Raw genomic sequence first — 20922 nt, forward strand, 5'->3', positions numbered from 1 at the left:
CCCCCCCCCATTTTCCCATTTCACTGTTAAGAGTTGCCACAGAGACATCTTGTGCTGGAAATATTTCCCCAAGAGACATCACTTTGAATTCTGAATTGTCATTTCATGTGACTTGTTCTGTTATAGGTGTGGATTACTTATTTCCATCTAGAAATAATTCAAAATTTGCAGCCTCTGAAATGTCACTAGGATATAGTATTCTTATTCCATTCTGTTATTTGGGGAGTTGAAAGTCTTTTTAATTTGAGATAATGTCTTTGCTAGAACCTCTTTTTGAGAATTTGCCTGAACTAATCTGTTTTATTTCACTTTTGAATCAAGAGTTTAGAAGAGCTTTTTAAGTTTTCAGATGGCTTGATTCATTTTACTAACTTCTAGATTTAATACCTTATGGTAAAAAAAAAATATGGCCTGTATAATTGTTTTTGAAATTGGGATTTTCTTGATTTCTGTGTGTAAATGTTTGGTGGATATTAGGAAAAATAGTTTTTACAAAATATAAAGTTTCAATATATAGAGAATTAACCAAGTTAATCATAATACCATGAAGTCTATTTTGCACATCAAAATAAGAGAATTGTATCTTCTATACAAAGATTTAGGAAAATTCTGATATCACCTGGATTATTTACCCTTGTAGGTAATATTTTCTCAACCCTCCTGCCCCCATGTCTCTATATAGTTATGTGTCTCTTAACAGGAATATGATCTGAGAAATGTGTTGTTAGGTGCTTTTGTTATTGTGCAAAGATCATAGAATATATTTCCACAAACTTAGATGTCTTCTTAATGTAATTGAGATGTAGTGAATGAGTTGTATGGGGTTGCTGCTAACATATCATGGCACAATTTTCTTCTATATCCACTGTCTGTTCCCTCTGGTATTCCTTATCACATTTCCTGGATATACATTAATTTTATTAGTTCTTTTTAGTTATACATGACAGTAGAGTCCATTTTTATATAATTATACAAACATGGATTATACCCTATTCTAACTAGGAGTCCATTCTTGTGGATGTACATGATGGTGGGATTCACTGTGGTGTTTATATGTGCATAGGAAAATTATGTCAGGTTCATTCCATTGTCTTTACTTTTCCTATACCCATGCCTTCTCTTCATTCCCCTTTGTTTAACCTACTGAATTTCTATTCTCCCCTTCTTCCTGCTTTTTGTGGGTTAACTTCCACATATCAGCAAAACATTCAACCTTTATTTTTTTGGGACTGGCATGATATTCTCCAGTTCCAAGTGCCATTATTTCTTTGTGGCTGAGTAATAAATATTCCAAAATATATACCATATTTTCTTTATCCATTCATCCATTGAGGAACACCTAGGTTATTTCTGTGACTTGACTATTGTGAATTGAGCTGTTATAAACATTGACGTGGCTGTATCATTATATATGCTGTTTTTAAGTTCTTTGGGTACGTACCAAGCAGTGGAATAAATGGGTCAAATGGTGGTTCTATTCCAAGTTTTCTAAGGAATATCCATACTGCAGATTGGTTGCACCAATTCCCACCAACAGTGTATGAGAGTACCTTTCTCCCACATCCTTGCCAACATTTGTTACTTGTATTATTTATAATTGCTATTCTGACTGTAGTGAGATGGAATTTTAGTGTGGTTTTTTAAGAAAATATTTTTTAGTTGTAGACGAACATAATACCTTTATTTTTTTGTGGTGCTGAGGATTGAACCCTGTGCCTCACACACACCAGGCAGGCAGGCACTCTACCACTGAGCCACAACCCCAGGACTTCAGTGTAGTTTTAATTTGCATTTCTCTAATTGCTAGGGATGTTGAACATTTTTCATGTATTTTTGACCATTCATATTTCTTCTTCTGTGAAGTGTTTGTTCATTTCCTTTGCCCATTTATTGACTGGGTTATTTTTCTGATGTTAGGTTTTTTGAGTTCTTTGTATATCCTGAAAATTAATGCCTTATCTGGGGTACTGGTGGTGAAAGTTTTCTCCCATTCTGGAGGCTCTCTGTTCACATTCTTGACTGTTTCCATCACTGTGAAGCTTTTCAGTTTGATACCATCATATTAATATCCAACAAAACTGAAAACAAGTTTTCTACTTTTCTTTGGTAGTTTTATATATCACTTGGTTGGAAATTACTTGATTACAAAGTATTGGGAAGATTGGGAAGTTCAATACCTTTTAAGCATTTGTTTTTGGCCACTCAACAGTAGACAGCAGTGAGTACTGTTTTCAGTATTTACTGTGAGGTTGAAAACCTCTTCCTGGAATCCTCAGGGGACCAAACAAGATTTTTATCTGTGTTCATCGTGGCAGCCTGAAGTTACTTGTTGCCTTATGCCCCTTAACTAGTGGCCAAGTAACTCTCAGTAACTGTTTTCCTTATTTTAGTGAACTGTGGTGCCAAGTGAGTCAGGAAGCAAATGCAATCTACATGCTTTCTGTCTAGATTCTATTTGCTCACTGTTCAGAGCTTGGGGATCTTCATGGGTCCTATTGGGGAATCCCAAAGGCATGCTTTGCAGGTTGACCTTCACTCATGGCTAGAGTTGTGGCCTGGTTGACAGCACTTGCTATTGCCCTCTATACATCCATCAACTTCCTGTCATTTCTGACCCCTTGAGAGTACCCTTCCCTGTTTTCCAATCCTTAAAAATGTTTTTTTTTAATGTTTCAGTGGAATTTGGGAAGAGAAACTAAAATTGCAATCTTGAAATCAGAGTCCCCTGCCACATGTGGCAATTTGAAAAATATATTCACCAATGTTCAAAAGGCAGGAAAAGTGAGATGATTTGATTGGTCACAATTTTGCAAAATAAAATCTCAACCACAGGTTGGGGATATAGCTCAGTGGTTGAGCATCTACTTAGCATGCTTGCCCCACTGGGTTCAACCCTCAGCAATAACCCTCCACATATTGTATATACTATCTTAAAAATCTCCATCATAAAACATTACGTGTTCTATGTTCTAGAAAAAGGCCAATAGGACAAAGTCAGGAAGTCTTTGGAGGAATACAGGTGGGATACAAACACTGGGCATCTCCCACACAACAGTCCCCCAAGTCTTCTGTATGAAAACTGAGCTGGTCAATTTCTAAATAAATCATTATATGGATACAGGAATTAAAGGTAAATAATGTAGTCCTCACAGATAACTCTACAAAACAGACACCACAGCAAACCACATCTGTGCTAACTGAACATTTGAAGTAACTAAAAATAATTCAACTGCTTAAGGCAACCTAGGATGTGGGAATTGATTTGGAGTTAAAAACACTTTACTACTTTTAAAGTTATCTTTGATATTTAGTCTATGCATTAACTGTAAGATGTGGTAGAGTATAACTAAATAGGTGATGAAGAAAACTTTCCTTAGAAGATATTCCAGTTAATAAATGACTGGTTTCCTGGCAGGGAGAGAAGAAAACTCTGAGGATGTGCATGCATACACACATACTGCACATTGTGAGACATGACAAATTTCAAGTACTCCATCTATACTATAATTTGAGAAACCTTATTTTTAAAAATGTGTGAGACTTGGGAAATTTAAAACACTGGATTTAAACAGCAGTAATTCTATAAGGTGTGATGAGTACAATGTGCTTATGTTAAAATATATTTCCAAATGAACTGATGTCTGGGATTTATTTAAAAATAATCCAGGGAAAAGTGAGAGGTGATAAGAATATAGATGAAATAAGGATGTCTATTTAATTTTGGAAGCTGGGTAATGAATAAATGGGGTATCATTATACAATTCTATACTTCTGTATGTATATAAAATGTAGAAATGATTTAAAAACATTTTTTTAGTTGTAGATGGACACACAATATCATTTTTTTATGTGGTGCTGAGGATTGAACAAAGTGCCGCCTCACACATGCGAGGCAAGTGGTTTACTACTGAGCTACAGCCCCAGCCCTAGAAATGATTTTTAAATGTATTTAATCACAAGAGTTGTCTAATAGAATTCATCTGTGGTGATTTCTGTGCAAAAAGTTGGGAAGGTTTACTTCAGACCCTAGGCAAGGTAAGTGACAGAACCTCTGTTTGCCTTTGGAAAACTAATTACAAATGATATCAATAGCTAGATGCAGTGGTGGGGCCCTATAACACCAGCTATTAGGGATTCTGAGATAGGAAATTGCCAAGTTTCAGGACAGCCTGAGCAACGTGGCAAGATGTAGACTCAAAATAAAAATAAAAAGGGCTGGGAGTGTGGCTCGGTGGTAGAGTGCCCCTAGATTCAATCCCCAGTACTACAAAAAAGAAAAAAATGTAAAGAAGAAAAATAGTTTGTTGGTAAATAACATTAAGTGGAATGAAAAAAATATTAAGTTTCTAACATGTTCCAACTTATAAAAACCTGCGCGCACACACACACACTCACCCACAAATTTTCAAGTCAGAACAATATGCACTTAATACTTACCCACGTCTAACATTACTAATGTTCTAAGAAGATGAAATGTGATAGTTAAGTTAGTGCATCCAGAAATGTTTAGAACTAGAACTAGCTTGATATTATGAATTATTTCTAACTATACAGAAAAGATGCAGAATGTAGTGTTTTCTTTTAGTTTATTAATTTATTTTTCAGGAAACTTTTGACTTTCTGAATATGTACTGTTTGGAAGTACGATGCATGCATAGCCTTTTTAAATGCCTTTGTACAATTTCATCTCAAAATAATTTCATTCACAGCATACACAGAAATCTAAGAGACATGGTATTTACAAGATTTAATAAGTTCTTGCTGCTTTAATGAAGAAACTGATCAATTCCTTTACAGTAGGGAAAGAAACATGGACATTGCGTGTTCTCATAAATAAGAATTCAGAATTGCTCAGTCTCAAAGCAACTTTTCATGGCTTTAGAAATTAAAATTGACTCATCATTCTATAAATCTCTGAATGCCCAAGCCATGCAAAATCTACTTGTATTAAATATTTGGGGATGCAAATAATACAGAAAAAAAATTTCTGGTGAATGTGAAAACGTCATCAGAATTAACTTTCACAATAGGAAAATACTGTTAATTCTTTCAAAAAGATACAGTAGTGGTGCAACACAGACAGTGCCCAATTTTGATTTTTTTAAAGTAGCATTTCACTTGTCATTTTCCTTTCTCTACAGATATACATACACACACTGTAACATAGACTCATTCAAGGTCTAACAATGGTACAATATTAAAATAATTTTTAACTATAAAGGGACATCTTCACATTCCAGGATACATCATTGATAATTTTTAAAGGACAATTCTTCTATGTCTTATATTCTTGCTTTTTGTTTATACTGTCAGCAAGACATTACAATTACCTTTTAAAAGACTATATAAAATTGAGTTGCCACAGAAAGTTGGATATGAACCCTAGATAATTGTGACAAAGCAATGACAAAATTTAAGGAAACATCGATTTATAATTAAAAAGTACTAAAATTGAGACCAGCTCCTTAAAAATTAAACTGCTTATCACACTTCCCATTTCTTCCAGGGAAATAAACAAATTAGCAACACTTTCCCCACCATCATTAATCTGCTCTAAAACTACATTTTTACAATGCATTTCTTTTGTTTCTTTAAAATCTCCTGCCTCTACTCTCTCCCAAACTAGCTCAATATCAACATTTTACAATGCTTAGAAAGTTTCTGGCTCCTCTATTACCACTTTAAACTTTTAAGAACTCCAAAATTTAAGGGGCAATGTACTGTAGCAGAATGGCAAACGTGCTTTCTAAAAACCCAGTTACGAAACGGTGAAATAATGTAAAATGTATAGTCAGGTCTATATGTTACCAGATACATCAAACCAGTTGTATTTTAAGAAAGCAAATCTCTTACAAGAAACAAGGAGTGCACCAACTCAACCAAAGGGCGTAGGCGCCTCAGTGGCTAGGCATCACCCAACTTAATTCCTACCAATTGTTTATGCATACCAATCTGACTAGGAGATCCTTTGGAAAAGATACCTTGAAAGCTGGGTGGATTCTTACTCAATCTGGTCATAGGCAAGAAGAAGTCTATGGGATACAGTTAAACATAGCAAATTTATCAGTGTCAAACAATATGCATATTTTAAAAAACTGAATACGGCCTAAGTTGGCAGATGAAACTTGTGCACAATCACAAATTGACATGTACAAAACTTCCTTAAAATCAATCTCTGATATCTCATACCCCACCTTCCACACCTAGCAAATGGACTGTTTTCTCATTTTTCCTGGCAGGAAAGCAATGATTGACTAGATATGTCATCAAAGGACTGAAACCATGCATCTACTGTATGATAACAGCTTATTAACCTGGATGTATTTTCATGCAATAGTTTTAAAAGTCATCTACATGGTTTTAATAAAGCATCTGACTATTTTCAAACATGCTACTTTCATTCCAACTGACAACTGCCAAGTTAATTGCTGCCACTTCAGCATATCACTATGAATACTGGTAAACCTTTTAGCTAGAACACCAAGCAGTATATATAGGTTTGTCCCCCTAAATTGTTTATTAACACCAAGTGGGGTTGACCACCACTAACATGATACAAAACCACACAGAGGCAAAGGAATCTTACAGGATAGTAGGACTGCTGGACTGTTGTTGGAGACTGACAGATACCAGTGTTACAAAAGTCTGTTAAAAAAAAAAACTGTTTTCAAGTCCATGCTTTAAAGCCTGTCTGCTTTCTCACCATCTTTTTCACAGTTTTGCCACAATTGTTATATGAGAAATGTTTTATCAGTGTAATTACATAACCACATTTAACTTTGGGAGACGAGTGGACATATTTTGGAGAGTTTTCCACATATGAAAAAATGTTTTCAAAGCTGTAGGCAGAGTATGAAATTATGATTTGATGGAAAACTATGATGAGTTATGCCTTTGGTTTCATTATGCTATTAAGTGCAGCTTGTTTTTCCAGGCCTGCCAGAGGTTACTGCTAAATTAGAATACAATGAGAACACAAAGGGTGTGTGTGTGTGTGTGTGTGTGTAGGGGGGTACCTGCTGGTATTCCTAAGGTTATAACCTTAGCCAAAATGCTTCAGAATGGGAAAATATACCAACTTTATTGCTGTTTATACTCACCAAAATGAGGGGTTTGGATTTTAAAATTCAATTCTGAGCCAAGAAGGAAACTGAACAGTGGCAGAGACCTTATTTAGATGTGCTATTAAATTTCCAGTGATGCACCCTAATGAGTCACATGATTTTATCTCTTCAGTTATCCAAACCTTGAAGTTCTGTTTCATAGATTGCTGTGATGCCTGGACAAATTCAATATGACCTCTGAAAACACTTTTATTTAAAAAGTTGTTAATTTTAAACTCTTGTATTCATCTTTTTTCTTTTCGTGGTACTGGGGGGGTCAAACTTAGGGCCTTGTGCATGTTAAGCATATGCTCTACCACTGAGCTACACCCCCATCCAATATTTCCTAACCATTTTTTTCTTGCTCCCCAAACAATGCAGTGTGCAACTTTGATATTGGCCAACTGTAATTTCCCTCACATTGGTTTATTACATATGTGTAAATCAATCTTTATTGAACAGCTAATATTGATTTTTTTTCTTCAGCTAAATTAGGATTATGGCACAAAGTATTATCTGTGCTGTAAACATCATGAATTCATCACAAAATTGGAAGGAGGCAAAAAAAAAAAGCCCTATGAACTGCAAACATTTCTTAAGAACCACAGCTGAGCTCAAGATTTCCAAATAGATTTTGGAATGGACTTGCATTTGGCATACATTCACTGTGCTATTGGCAAAGCGCAGTTTTACAAGAATGTCATTTATAAAATCATACTTTGTAAGGATTTGTTATTTTTTAAAACGGCCTAATAAAAGCATACAGTAACTTAAAAAATATATCTCTTATATGGCATAATCAGGTCTTAGTTACCAGTGTTGATATAGCTTGATGAAACCTTGTACAAGCCAAAGGGATCTTACCACCTCTGATTGTACTTTCCAATGATGGGCATAATATGCCTAATTCCTGACTGCTACAAATCACATTTTAAAACATATTGTTTGTGTTTGAAATTACCCCTGAAAAAAAGCAGCAATTAAAAATATCTCTATTATTTTGCAAAAAAAAAAATCATATTCTGGGTGCTTTTTCCTGTCCTTCTCTTCATAGGAAGCATGGGAAGAAGCACAGGGAGCCTTGGTTTTCCAGAGAGCTGTGGCCAGGTAAGCCTACTCTGGAATTCACAGTTTGTCTGCATAAACTGTTAACTTTTCATAATATCATTCAAGGTTTGACTTCAAAAAAAAACATAAGGGCCACTCAGCAGTAACTTTAACAATTGGGATTCCACAGAAGAGCTCTTGACTTAGCTCTGTGTACATTCTTTCAGGAGTGAATCCTTCCCCAGTTTCAAGTATTCCTTTCTACCTCTAACTCTGCAATGAGTTAAGAAAGGAAAAAAGAAAGACCTCACCATATTCCTTTTGTGAGCACAGTGACCACAGTGCCATTCCTCCTCCTACCCCCCCCTGTGCGATTGAAAATGAAAAGGCTGGGCAGATGAATAGACTCCTGAGGTTTCCTTTTCTCATGGTGCTCAAAAAGTTTCACTCTTAACCTGGTGCCAACTCTTCTGAATTCAAGTGTACCGTGGCATCTCACACTGCTCACAGCGATTTAGTGCTGGGTGGTTAAGAAAGGTGCAGCTGTCACAATTCCACGGAGCCCCTTCGTAGTCTTCATCTCGGGGTTGTATCCGAGGACTGTGTGTGGAGCCAGTTAGATTCTCTGAGGGAAGTGAAGATTAAAGAGAGAGGGGGGTAAAGATAAAGTTTTTTTCCCCCCAAGTACAATCCAAAAAGCAAGCGACGTAACTTTCTGCCTTATGTGTAAGGCACTTAGTAAGCACATCTACTAGAAAAGCATAACTGAGCAGAATGCAAAATATAAAGTTTGTTCTAAACAGTCCATTTTGTTTTTTTGCTATAAGACAGAAGCTGAGTGTGGTGTTGCTCACCTGTATCCCAGCTGCTTGAGAGGCTGAGACAGGAGGATGACAATTTCAAGACCAGCCTGGGCAATTTAGCAAGACCCTGCCTCAAAATTAAAAAGGGGGCTGGGGATGTAACTAATATCTAGCATGCACAAGGCCCTGGGTTCAATCCCCAGCACTGCCAAAATGAAAAAAGATGGACAGAAGTCCAGAACAGATTATCTTCCTAAAAGATTACTCATAGATAGTGGATATTTATGCTTTATTCCAGCCAAATGGAAAAAAAAATGGACATGTAAGAAAACATGTCTTCCCTGACAATCTCGGCCTACTTTGACTTTTTTTCTGTTACTATACACATAATATAGCAAATATCTGATATATGTACCTTTTCCCATGAGATATTTAAACTCCAATACACATGTGCTTTGTACTAATGGTTCATAAATGGCAGGGGACAGTTCGTAAGAAAAATTTCCCCAGAATAGTGAAAAGATAGACTTCAGTTTTTCTGAAAGCCAAATTACATTCAATATAAAAGGCTATTATTCCCAGATTCTTTCTTTCTTTTTTGGCATTCAAATGTCCTTCATATGTTTTGAAAAAAAATGTCTATAATTGGCAAAATCAAATGCTGGCAAATTTAAGTTGGCCTCCAAGGTTTTATAAAAATTCGAAACTTGTATTCGTGTTGAATCTTCATTCTTCCTAATCATCTTAAAAAGGCTCTGCTTCTAGGGTCCATTTGTAAATCCTGCCTTGTAGGAACAGTCCCTATTAAGAGCAGGGTGAGTGAAGAGAAGGCTAAAGGTCTCCTGATGAAATCTTCCCTGGAATCTGGGGTAAGATCAAGAGGCTGGGAATGTCCACCTATAGGACACTGGAAACCCTCACTATGTTCTGGAAATACGATTAAGATCTAAGGTAAGCAATCTTTCCAAATAGTTAACAAAAATAAACTGAGATATGGGAAAGCTCTGTCAGTTATGGTTCTGGGTTAGCATATTTCCCACTAAAAATTAACTAGCTTACTTCTGGGTTATCAATTTGTCTTTCATGGCAAATGACTAGTGTGACCATTCCCTGAGAACTGAGGTTCAGATTCTGAACCTTACCCTATGATAAGGCTCAGCCCCTATTGGGAAGGTTGTCTTAGTTATACAATGACTAAAAATTGCTGGGTTCTTTACCCTATTCCTATGACTACATAAGAAAGATGGGCTCATTTCTCTTGTTTCAATTGGTGCATTAAGGGGAATTTAAGAACTAGCAAGTAGTATACTTACACAAACATATACAATACTTTTAGAAATCTCATTTCAACTGAATGCCAGGATAAACCATTAGAAAATTTCAGTGAGAAGTTCATAATAATCCAGAACTTTCAAGTCATTTTGAAATTGTTTATTTGGCCTTGCTCTCTATATATGCTATTTCCTTGGAGCTTGACCCACCTAATATGGTGGCCACTGAGTGTTTCAAAGGTGATGAGTCTGATTTGAGATGTACTGTAAGTGGATAAAAATCACTAACTTTACCCTGATTTCATATTGAAATATTTTATATATATTGGATTAAATAAAATATATTAATCTTTATTTACTATTTAGGGTGATTACTAGAACATTTTGAATTATATACATGGCTTGCAATATATTTCAATTGGACAGCATAGCCTTAAAATTTAACTCTGTATAGAGAAAAAAAATTTGCAGGGTAGCGGGGTGATTTCTGGGAATTGAGCCCTGGGGCACTTTTGTCACTCAGCTATATCTCTAAGGTCTTGCTAAGTTGTTAAGACTCAAACTTGGAATCTTCCTGTCTCAGCCTCCCAAGTAGTTGGAATTATAGGTGTGTGCTCCCTATTCCTGGCTTAGGGAATAATTTTTGAAAGCAAAAATTAAAAGTTTGGTTTTACTTTTATGGTAACTCTACATAAGTTAACATGTGTCTGTGGACATTCTGGACACACAAGTACAAACCATCTGCAGCTGCTGCCTGGGTGTCATGAACATCCGCCTGTACTTTGGAGGTCACACTAATTCTTCGAGCTTTTCTCTCAATTGTGCAGGGGTCTGAGGAGTCTGTTTATTTAAAAAAAAGGAAAGAAAAAAGAAAAAGAAAAAAAGAAGAAAAAGGAAAAAAAAGGAAGAAAAAAAGAAAAAAAAAGAAAAAAGCAAAGCCAGTAAGAAGAGATCAAGTGATTCTTTAGCAAGAGTAAAAAGGCTCACAAAGTTTACTCCTGCAACCCACACAGCTGAGTACATTTCCTATCACTTCATGCTACCTTTAGTTGTCCTGTGAGGGCAAATACTACATTTAATTCTGCACTGCAACCTGAGCCACAACCTGGCTCTTACAACTTTTTCCATTCTCTGATTACCCAGAACCAATGGCCTATTTTATCAGATTCCTACTTGTTAGTGGATTAGGGGTACAAACAGTGATAGCAATGAAATGTCAATGTGGAAGTAAAATTAGGAAGATTACAATACAGTAATTCTCCAATTAAGCAATAATTAACAGGAAATTATAGGGTGAAAACAGACTACCCATACAAGGCTAACTATTACAATAACGATGATGAAATACAGATTTTATAGTTAAAGAGCAAGAATAATAGTACTTAAAGTCAAAATCGACTCAATACTATGTCCTGATCAACCTGCGCTCCCAAATTGTTTCATGAATTCTAATTACCCACATCTGCAGCAGACATTTTGCAACATAGGCAATAATTGTATGTATCCTGACTTCTTGTAGAATGTTTCTATGAATTAATAGGTTATTAGTAAATAATCTTTGTATTAAGTAAAAATGAAAAATGGCAGACTTCATATTATTTTTGCATTTAAGAATCAAAGAAAAATATTGCATTTTCTAATTGGTTTGGAGCCCCTGTGCAATCCCCTAATGCAACCCACCTTTGGAGATCACTGTTCTAGAATTCTAAGCATGATGCTTAAACACTTCAACACTCCATTATCAGAATTAAACAAGAGCAGAGTCAATGTTTCCATAGACCCCAACAAACAAGGGTAAAGTTCTATTTCTTAGGTTTTGTAAAGCACTTTTACAGCATCACATGCCTACATGCCACTAACTCTTACAAAAACTTTGTAAAATATCCTGGTAAATATTTGAACAGATCAACTGTGGTGCAGATTAGAGCTGAACAAGGCCATGTGGCTAAGATGACCAGAATCAGTACTTAGCATCTGGAAGCCAAGGTCAGTGCTTTTACCACTGTATGAGTTTCCAATGGGGAAGTGAGGAGACCTGCTGAGTCACCTGAGGGGTAATACACACTGTATTGCTTAACTGCCAAGTCCAATTCAAAAAAGTTTGTCTTCCTTTCTGTCTCTCTTCTCTACCTGTTTTTCTCTTTATCACATTTATGCACATAAACTTCTATATCCCATATGGATTTCTTGCATATAACTCCAAGACATTTATTCAAACCAATATGCCAGTTCTACCAGTTGTGAGCATTTTATTCATTTGGTTTGTTACTGAGTACTATTGCAATCATTCTGTGCTAAACTAGATGTACTTTTACAAAGGCCATGTTAGTTTAAAAAACAAAGTGGGAAAATATGCAAGTGCCTAAAAGAAAACAAATTTGAATTCATAAAGAAAAATGAGTAGCTTTTGAGAAACCTGTTATGAAAAGGCTTCCAATGAAATTGGAGAATTTAATCAAGTTTTATTATAAATTTTAACAGAAAAAAAATGTGAAAGTTTAGAAACTATGGTAAATAGTATAATTTTTTATTGACATTTATAATAGCTTATGCTAGTATATAATTAAAACAAATTTCTAAAATAAAATATTGTGAAATGTTTTAGGTGTCTTTCTAGCCTTTTATATTAGAACTGTACATATAGAGTAGAAACTGCTTAGGGTAGGAGTCTTAGAATCAAGCATCTGTATAATTAATCTACATATGAGCATCTGATACATATTTAAGAAATGGGTTGAAACTGGACCCATTACAGCTAACTTCATGGGACTATCCAATATCGGCTTTAGCAAATTTTATTTGAATTAAACAAGCCACGAAAAAAACCTTTTTAGTGTACAAGTACTTGTAGAGAGCTAGATGAAGGTTGATATTTATGAGACTACATCATGGAATATTAATGCAAACCTTGCACAATTTCTAGCCAAGTAGGATACCAAACAGGAACCTCCTACCTCAATTACATGGTGTTGGTCCCAGAGACAGAAAACAAAATGACATATTGACACTATCACTACCACTGCTAGAAAATCACCACTCGGACTCAACAGGCTCTTGGCAATAGATCCATCATGTCGCCTCAAGAAATTTCTTTGTATATGGTCTTTCATGTGTATTCCTTTGTGAAGGTCTGATTAAATGTTTTTGCTTTTTAAAGTCGGGTGTTTTTTGTCTCTTTACTATTGTCTTGTAGAAGTTCTTTAGGCTATGGATACCAATCTTTTATCAGACATACTTCACAAATATCTTCTCAAGAGTCTCTCCAGCAGAAGTGTTGAATTTTAATGAAGGTTTGTTGATCAATTGTGTTTATTGCTTCTTGTGTCCTGTTTAATCAATAGTTTGAACCGCTTAAAACAAAAAGGACTAAAATATGAAATGTATACTTCAATTCAGCCTAGAACTATAATTATGAAGCAACTTGGGCTGTTCGTTAATAATGGGATAGAAATGTTACCTACATTTAATAACTCAAATTAATTTGATTAAACTTAAGATACTATAATGCCGAGTAAACATTGATACATAAAAATAGAACAGATTTTTTAAAAAAAATTATTCTACTTAGTTGTACATGACAGCAGAATGCATTTCAAATAAAACAGATTTTGATGATATTAAACCATTTCTACATAAAAAAAATCTGAAAATGTTTGTTATATAGAATTTATTTTGTCCTTGATAAGAAAACACCCCTCCCCTCCCCTAATTGTTATGCTCAACTTCTGAGTACACAAGGACTCCTGTTGCCTACAAAATAATCTCAGATCTATTACAAATCTAACTTTGTAGTTTAACATTAGACCTTTGAAATTCCTATTGTTTTGTACCATTAATTATATAATACAGTTTCAATAAAGTTATATATTCCCTTCAATTCTGTGCTTTTAAAAAAATTAACATTTTGGGATGTATCATTATTGCCTTGCTATGGTAACATCAAGATGGTAACTTTGTTTATGCTGAACAAGCTAAAGAAGATCTCAAACGGAAATTTCTTCAGTTTCAAAGAATTTTGTCATTTGTTTCTACAATGATTATGGCATGTCCCTACTTACCTTTCTTGGATGGTTTTGGTGGTACAACTGGACCAGGTTCTATGTTGTCATAAAAATTATTCATGGCTTTTGGATCAAAGTTTCCTATAAATAAAATAAAATCAACCAGGCATTTAGGACTTTTTCTTCTGCTATTTGATTTTTTTTAAAAAAGAAAATATATAAAGACATAAGAAGGGAGAATGTTTTCCAGGGTTTCAAATCTCATTATACTATTCTGTCCTCCCACTGAAATTGTGTTTTCTTTATCACTGTGAAAAAAGAACTGAGAAAACCACATCAGTGTTTGTCTCCAATGTGTTACCTGAAGGAATATTTCTCTAAATGTAAAGCTAGTCTCCTCAGGCAGGATTAAGCATGTTGGGCATTTGAAGAGGTAAATGAAGAAATGAAAGGATGGCTGACCTGTATTCTGTTTTAATTTAATGAACAAACCATAAGAGAAGACAAATAGTGAAGGCTCACTTTCATGTCTTTCATAATTTACCTTAAAAATGTATCCATTATAAATTCACCTATGGAAGGGGCCAAAAAATTATTAGTTATATTTTGAGATAGCTAAGTGACCTGGATAACTGTGAAATAGCAGCTCATGGATTCCTATTTTCAAAATTGGATAATCTTAACTTCAATATTAAATTTAATGTAGCCCATATGATTTATCAATGATAAAAGATGATGTGGTGCCAATTTCAGTATAGAACATTCCTTGAGAAATCTGTCTTGCCACAAAATTTTTCACTTCTCCTAAGATATTCATTCTCTGATACAGACACTGGTCTGCATTTCAACTAGTGTTGAGTCCTACAAGGTTCATTTTGATATAGTGCCAGTTTTGAGTCCTAACCTCTCTCTCTCTCTGCTCTGGTTGTTCTACACAATTCCAGTAAAAGTTTAACTGTTATGTTTATTTACAGAGGATGGAGTAGGATACCGACAATTTAATTATACTAAATAGTTAAGTCCTGATTTCTAGACTTTTTTTCTCAAAAATTATTACCAAAACCAACAATGAAGTTACTTTTCATCAATGTATACACTGATTTGTATCTAGTCTAAATGCCACCCACTATACCTCAAAAAGAAAGTTCAGACTGGAAACTTGGTCAACCTGGTATAAAAAGTTTTCTAGAGTGTATAAAAGTACAATTCAGTATAAATTAGCTAGGTTTGGACCCCTTACGTAAAGAGACTTGGAAATGCTTCAGTACCAAAAAGAACTCATTGCAAGGTCATTGCCCAACAAAGCCCCAAAACACAGCTCTTTACTTACAAAACCTTAATAGTGGTTCCCCCTTTGCAGGTCCTATTACAAGTAGTTTATCCACTTGGATATGTTTTGTTTTGGGAGAATTTCCTGTAAACAATTCCTATGGTAGCTCATAAATACCATGATGCTATTTGATGTAGTAACTGGATTGTTTATGATAAAATGCTACATATGTATTTCTTTGATTCCTTAAGTCACAGCTAATATTCTAATTTCTAGATCCCATAAGGTTTACTATAAATCCTAACCAAATTTTTGAGTTAAATGTTTCTTGTTTTGCTTCAAAGACCACTCAAGTAAAAAAAATAGATGTAAATTTCTATGATATAGTAGCAAGAGTCTTTATAACCTACATGTTATGCATAGTAAATCTTTCACTGCTTAAAGCTATCAGGCTACACAGTGACTAAGCTTCTGAAAATAACTTCAAGGGTACCTGACGAGATTGCTCAACTTCCACAGTCCAATTTTTCTGTTTATTGTTCAGACAGTTCCATTTTGTTTGTGTTCTCCTGCCTCTACTGTTCAGTCTTGCCTAGAAGTGGCAATGAGATATTATATTGTATACTCTTAAAAGATCATAGAAGCTCTCTTAGCTGCCATAATTAAGAGAAATTGTGGGGGCTCAGGGAAAAGGCTGGCTAAAACATTAAGGAAAAATCTGCATCAACTTTAATGTAAAAAAAATGGATATAGCAGTAGTTTAATGTTTAAGACAAAGACCTTTTCTTTATGGCTCAAGTTCCATATTATCTTATGTAAACCAAACCCTGGGTGACCAAAAGCAAAGGTCAGCACAGTTTTTCTGTCAAGGGTCTGATAATAGTTTAGACTTTGTGGACCTGTAATACAGTCTCTGTTGCATTTGTGCCACTGATGCACAAAGGCAACCATAGATAACATACAAACAAATGGGGATAGCTATCATTTCACTAAAATTTTATTTATAAATAAATAAAACAGCAGATCATAGTTTGCTAAACCCCGGATCTGTAAATTTTCTGTTTTGATTTCTTTAGAATGGAGCAAGAAAGATTCTAAGGACATTTCTATAAATCACTGAGAATCCTTTTAGATTTTTATGATTTTAGTTCCTATCATAGCCCTTATCTTTTCAGTGTTTTGTCTTTGAGGCTTAAAAAAACATTTGCCTTTGGTTTTTAGACACAGGCTTTCTCTGGATTCATCTCAGTTTATGAAACATTACATTACAGAAGTATGGTAACTGGCAGAAACAGTGTTGGGGACTGATTCATGGTAAGCAGACAATTTGACCAATGAAAGCAATGGTACATGGGCGTATCACTCACATCACTTTATTTCCTAGAGGAAATGAATGAAGGCTGTCTCTAATCTAGTGAACTGGGTAAATGAAAGTTAAGAGAGCTGCTTTAGTAGTATACTAATGTAAGAAATCAAAACACTAAAACTCTTCATGTATCAAAAAAAAATGGCATAGAGTATTTAAAGCTGAAACATCTGATAAACTGATTTGGGATTCCCCATTTTTTTCAGATATTTTAGATGACTGACTAAACTGTACTATATCTTAAAACCCATTGATTTATAAAACATTCACAGTAAGATTAAGAGGAATAAATGCAAAGATATGACACAAAACACTCTAGGTAAGAATAATGATGAAATCGCCAAAGTAAAACTGTTTTTTGATCCCCCAAATCTGATCCATGAGCAAGGGGAAGGGTGATCTCTTTTATAAGGATTATAATCTTATAATGGACAAAAATTGTCTCTTAAATCTACAAAATCAAAATTATTGCTATTTACGCAGCTTAAAAATACCACACTATTAACTTATGGTTTACCAAATAATCAAGTCTATACCTCTAGATTGAAGGAGGTCAACTTCTTTCAGTGTACAGTCAACATTTATCTGGAGTTGTCTGTTCATGCTTCTCAATCTTGTCATTTCCTCAGGCTAGTAAGAAAGGACCCAAAATAGCAATTGTGGGAAAGTCATTATCAAGCCCAACATTTAAGAACTGCGTTTCATGTTAATTGTTCTGATTGGGTATTACCAAGAATTCTGCCTTAGTCCATAAGAGGGCATGTTTAAGAAGTCCTAAATGTATATTTTTAAAGGAATAATCAGGTAAAATGGGGACACTGAAATGGCCACATATAAACAAAAGCTGCAATGTAGTGGTAGGCTACAATACTGGACTGTTCTATCATACAATATACTACCATTTTAATCACAGAATATTCTGCTTCTATATTTTCATGACAAGGGAAACTAAGATAAACAACCTTCTAAACAAACAATGTTCATGATTTTGGTTTTGTCCAACCTGCTAAAAATTATAACAGTACTAATTTTACTAAGTGCTTAGTGTCAGGCATTGTGTTTACCAGGATTCTCCCATTTCTTCCTCTGAACAATTCCCTATTTACTGAATAGGAGATGGAGGCATAGGTCAATTTTCCTTTCTTCAACTGTTTCTTCTGCCTCAACCTTTCTAGCCCACCCAGTTCCTAGGCCTTTCAGGAGCACATATAAGGAGAGAGTTCTAATCTTCAGGTTAGTAAGACTTTTTGGAAGTCTTTACTTCTCTTGCCATTGTCAATTTCTTTACTATTTATATATGCATATATGCGTGTGTGTGTGAGTGAGAACAGTAAAAAAATAAGGTCAGTGTTTGGACTCTAGAGGCACAGGTACTGAAACTTTCAGCATAGTCCAGGTATTAACTCAATTACTAGGGTAGTTTCAACTATAAAAAGAAAAAAAAACATGTATCTGCTACTGTGGGAAAACAGAAAAAAATTCTATTCTGTTAATGTCTTTAACCTTTACCAAAATACATGTATTCAACAGTGAAGAAAAATGAGAACGAATATCTTAATTCACAAAATTGTATGCTATTAGGAGGTATTATTAGAATAACTGGGAATGTCCATTAAATGAGAAAGGATCAAAAGTTTAAGAGATTTAAAAGGCTTAATAGAAGCTACTATCCCTTAGAATGCTAGAAAAACAAACAAACAAAAAAAATCACTCAAAAATATTAGGTATTGTTTTTCTTTCCTCACTTCTATGGGAAACTATGTAGCATTAACATGTAAAATGCTTATACCTTGCCTACCAGGCAACATTGTAACAGTTTAAAAGGTATAATTGAGCATTTACATTAAAGATAAAGCAATTAATTAAGGGATCCAAAGAGTGATGCTATCTTCCTAGGACCATGTAATATAGTCTCTTGAAGGCACTGATCCTTCCTATGTATTTTTGATGGTGCAAAGAGATTTTTCAGCCGTGGCCCTGCATAGTAAAGGTTACTACACATTTGCTTATAACAAAAACAAAAAAATCACTCTGGTCATTAGGCTCATTTTCAAACACACCAGAGCCACTGGAATCCACTAAACTCAGGGTTTATCTGTAAAATTCCTATGTCCCTTTCCTAACTTCTGATTGAGAGGGGAAAGTTGTTTCTGAATAGTTACTGCCACTTGCCAAAAGTATGCTGTGTTTTCATGGAGGACAGGTTTTAGTTAGAATTATTTGCATCTAAAATTCTAAGTTTTTTTTTTTTTTTAAGGGTGGCAGAAATACCTAAGTCAACTGTTATGGCAACCATTGTGCCACAGAGACCAACATCGAAGACCACTGTTGATGTTTGGTGACTTATCCACAGATATGCATTTGGGACTCAAAGCTGTGGGGTATCCAAAAATCAACCAGAATAAGATGAATAGTGAGAAATAGCTTGGTAGAAGGAAAACTGGCAGTTCTTTGCCTAAAATTTCCCTTCCTCCATGAAACTGTCTCATCTTTGGATCCAATTAGCAAAAGGCTGTTTCTATCTCTGAACTCTGAAAGTACTTATGTCATTACCAATTAGCAGGCCAACACTTTTGATTTACTACCCTACATAACTTTTCTCTTTCTCACACACACACATAAAGATTTATAGTTAGATGCACATATCTAAACCATCTTCTGCATCATTTAATATAGTACTTTGTAAACAGCAGACTGAGGGAAAATGACATGCCACATCTCAACATTTCTATTCTCCTTAGGAAAAGATTATTTCACTTCTACACTAAGTTTCTGAAACACACATATGGCTGGTCACAAATGTGCCTTGCAACCTCATTAGGCAAGCACCTCTTAACCAACTTTTTGTACACTGTTTGATTAGAAATTAATTTGTCTAAACTTGAAGGTAGCAATATGTGCAAAAATGTCAACACTCTATTGGCTATTCTTACAACAAAGTGGGACAATGACAGCATTTGCCGAGCACCTACTTCATACCAGGCATATTACATACATTGTCTCTTTCATGTTTACAACAATATTGTATTTGTTATAATTTCCCTTTTATAGAAAGGACAAATCAAATAAGACCAGTTGACTATAGCCAGTGAGTGCCAGACTCCTAGGCCTAGACAGTTATCTTTTCCATTATCTTATGATTCCTCAAATGAGCCTCAATGAGAATTTTGACTAAATGATTTATTTCTTGGTTAATTTCTTACACTAGGAACATGCACAACATAATTCCTTAAGTTAAAGCAAAACCAAAGTTTTGTAAATTGCTTCGGATTTGTATATTAACAGGTGTGTGTGTGTGTGTGTGTGTGTGTGTGTGTATCATATATAGTAAGCAAAATTCTAGTATTTTGCAACCAATGTTTTATAAGAACACTACTGCTTATTGTATCTTATATAATTCTAAAGAAAATCCCATGGGATGGGAACTCCCCCATACACATTTTATAGAGAAGAAAATAAGCATAGAGAATGTAATTTATCCAAAGATATGAGTGACACAAGTAGGGGAAATAGAAATCAAATTTATACCTGACTCAAAAGCCCACTCACAATCTTAACCACCACGTACAACAAACTGTTCCTCAGCCATGCACTCCTAAGTGTCTTCCATTTTACTATAGGTCTGACAGCAGAATTACAAGGCAATCACAAACCTCTCATCTCTTGATTATCACCCATCTAACTACCAATTTCTGAAGCTTGAAGATGGTTCTACACACACTATACTCACTTTATCTTTGAAATCCTCTTTTTAAAAAGTTAAAAATATAGTCAGGGAAGTTTTATCAACTTATCTTTTTTGGTTTTCGAAACTGACTCATCAATAAAAGCCCAGGTTACATTAGACAGTTTCTGACTTCCAATTTTTTTTAAATAGTTTTATTTAGCAGAGGGTATCATGTAGCAAGTAGTTGATAAGCAAGGTTTATAAGATTAAAGAAAATGCTTAATTTGTTTATGCTGTACAGGTACCTAGAGAATTACAAAGTACACAACCATCATTAAGTAGATTCCCATATGGGTTTTATACTTCAATAACTTTCCTAACCAGAAGACTCAAT

The 20922-nt window shown here is 34.8% G+C and overlaps 2 protein-coding genes across 12 annotated transcripts in view; one reads left to right on the forward strand and one right to left on the reverse strand.

The window, feature by feature from the left end:
- The window catches only part of Gk (glycerol kinase), a 170144-nt gene extending 156764 nt beyond the window's left edge, over window positions 1-13380 (forward strand). For 5 of the 7 annotated variants that reach the window (XM_048796336.1, XM_048796329.1, XM_048796330.1 and 2 more), the window contains 2 exons: window positions 8158-8210; window positions 11052-13380. In XM_048796336.1, coding sequence (XP_048652293.1) covers window positions 8158-8210; window positions 11052-11192 — 194 coding nt within the window. In that variant the 3' untranslated portion in view covers window positions 11193-13380. Of the gene's footprint in view, window positions 1-8157; window positions 8211-8977; window positions 9047-11051 lie in introns of those variants that run through there. The other 2 variants (XM_048796332.1, XM_048796334.1) reach the window with 2 other exon arrangements.
- Tab3 (TGF-beta activated kinase 1 (MAP3K7) binding protein 3) overlaps window positions 4570-20922 on the reverse strand; it is a 37362-nt gene continuing 21009 nt past the window's right edge. For 2 of the 5 annotated variants that reach the window (XM_015488101.2, XM_048796328.1), the window contains 4 exons: window positions 17398-17491; window positions 14283-14366; window positions 10963-11064; window positions 4570-8775 (listed from right to left, as the gene is read on the reverse strand). In XM_015488101.2, the coding sequence (XP_015343587.1) occupies window positions 8627-8775; window positions 10963-11064; window positions 14283-14366; window positions 17398-17491 (429 nt within the window). In that variant the 3' untranslated portion in view covers window positions 4570-8626. Of the gene's footprint in view, window positions 8776-10962; window positions 11065-14282; window positions 14367-17397; window positions 17492-20922 lie in introns of those variants that run through there. The other 3 variants (XM_015488102.2, XR_007344726.1, XR_007344727.1) reach the window with 3 other exon arrangements.

This window comes from Marmota marmota, unplaced genomic scaffold, assembly GCF_001458135.2.
Source record: "Marmota marmota marmota unplaced genomic scaffold, marMar, whole genome shotgun sequence".
NCBI classification, from domain to species: Eukaryota; Metazoa; Chordata; class Mammalia; order Rodentia; family Sciuridae; genus Marmota; species Marmota marmota.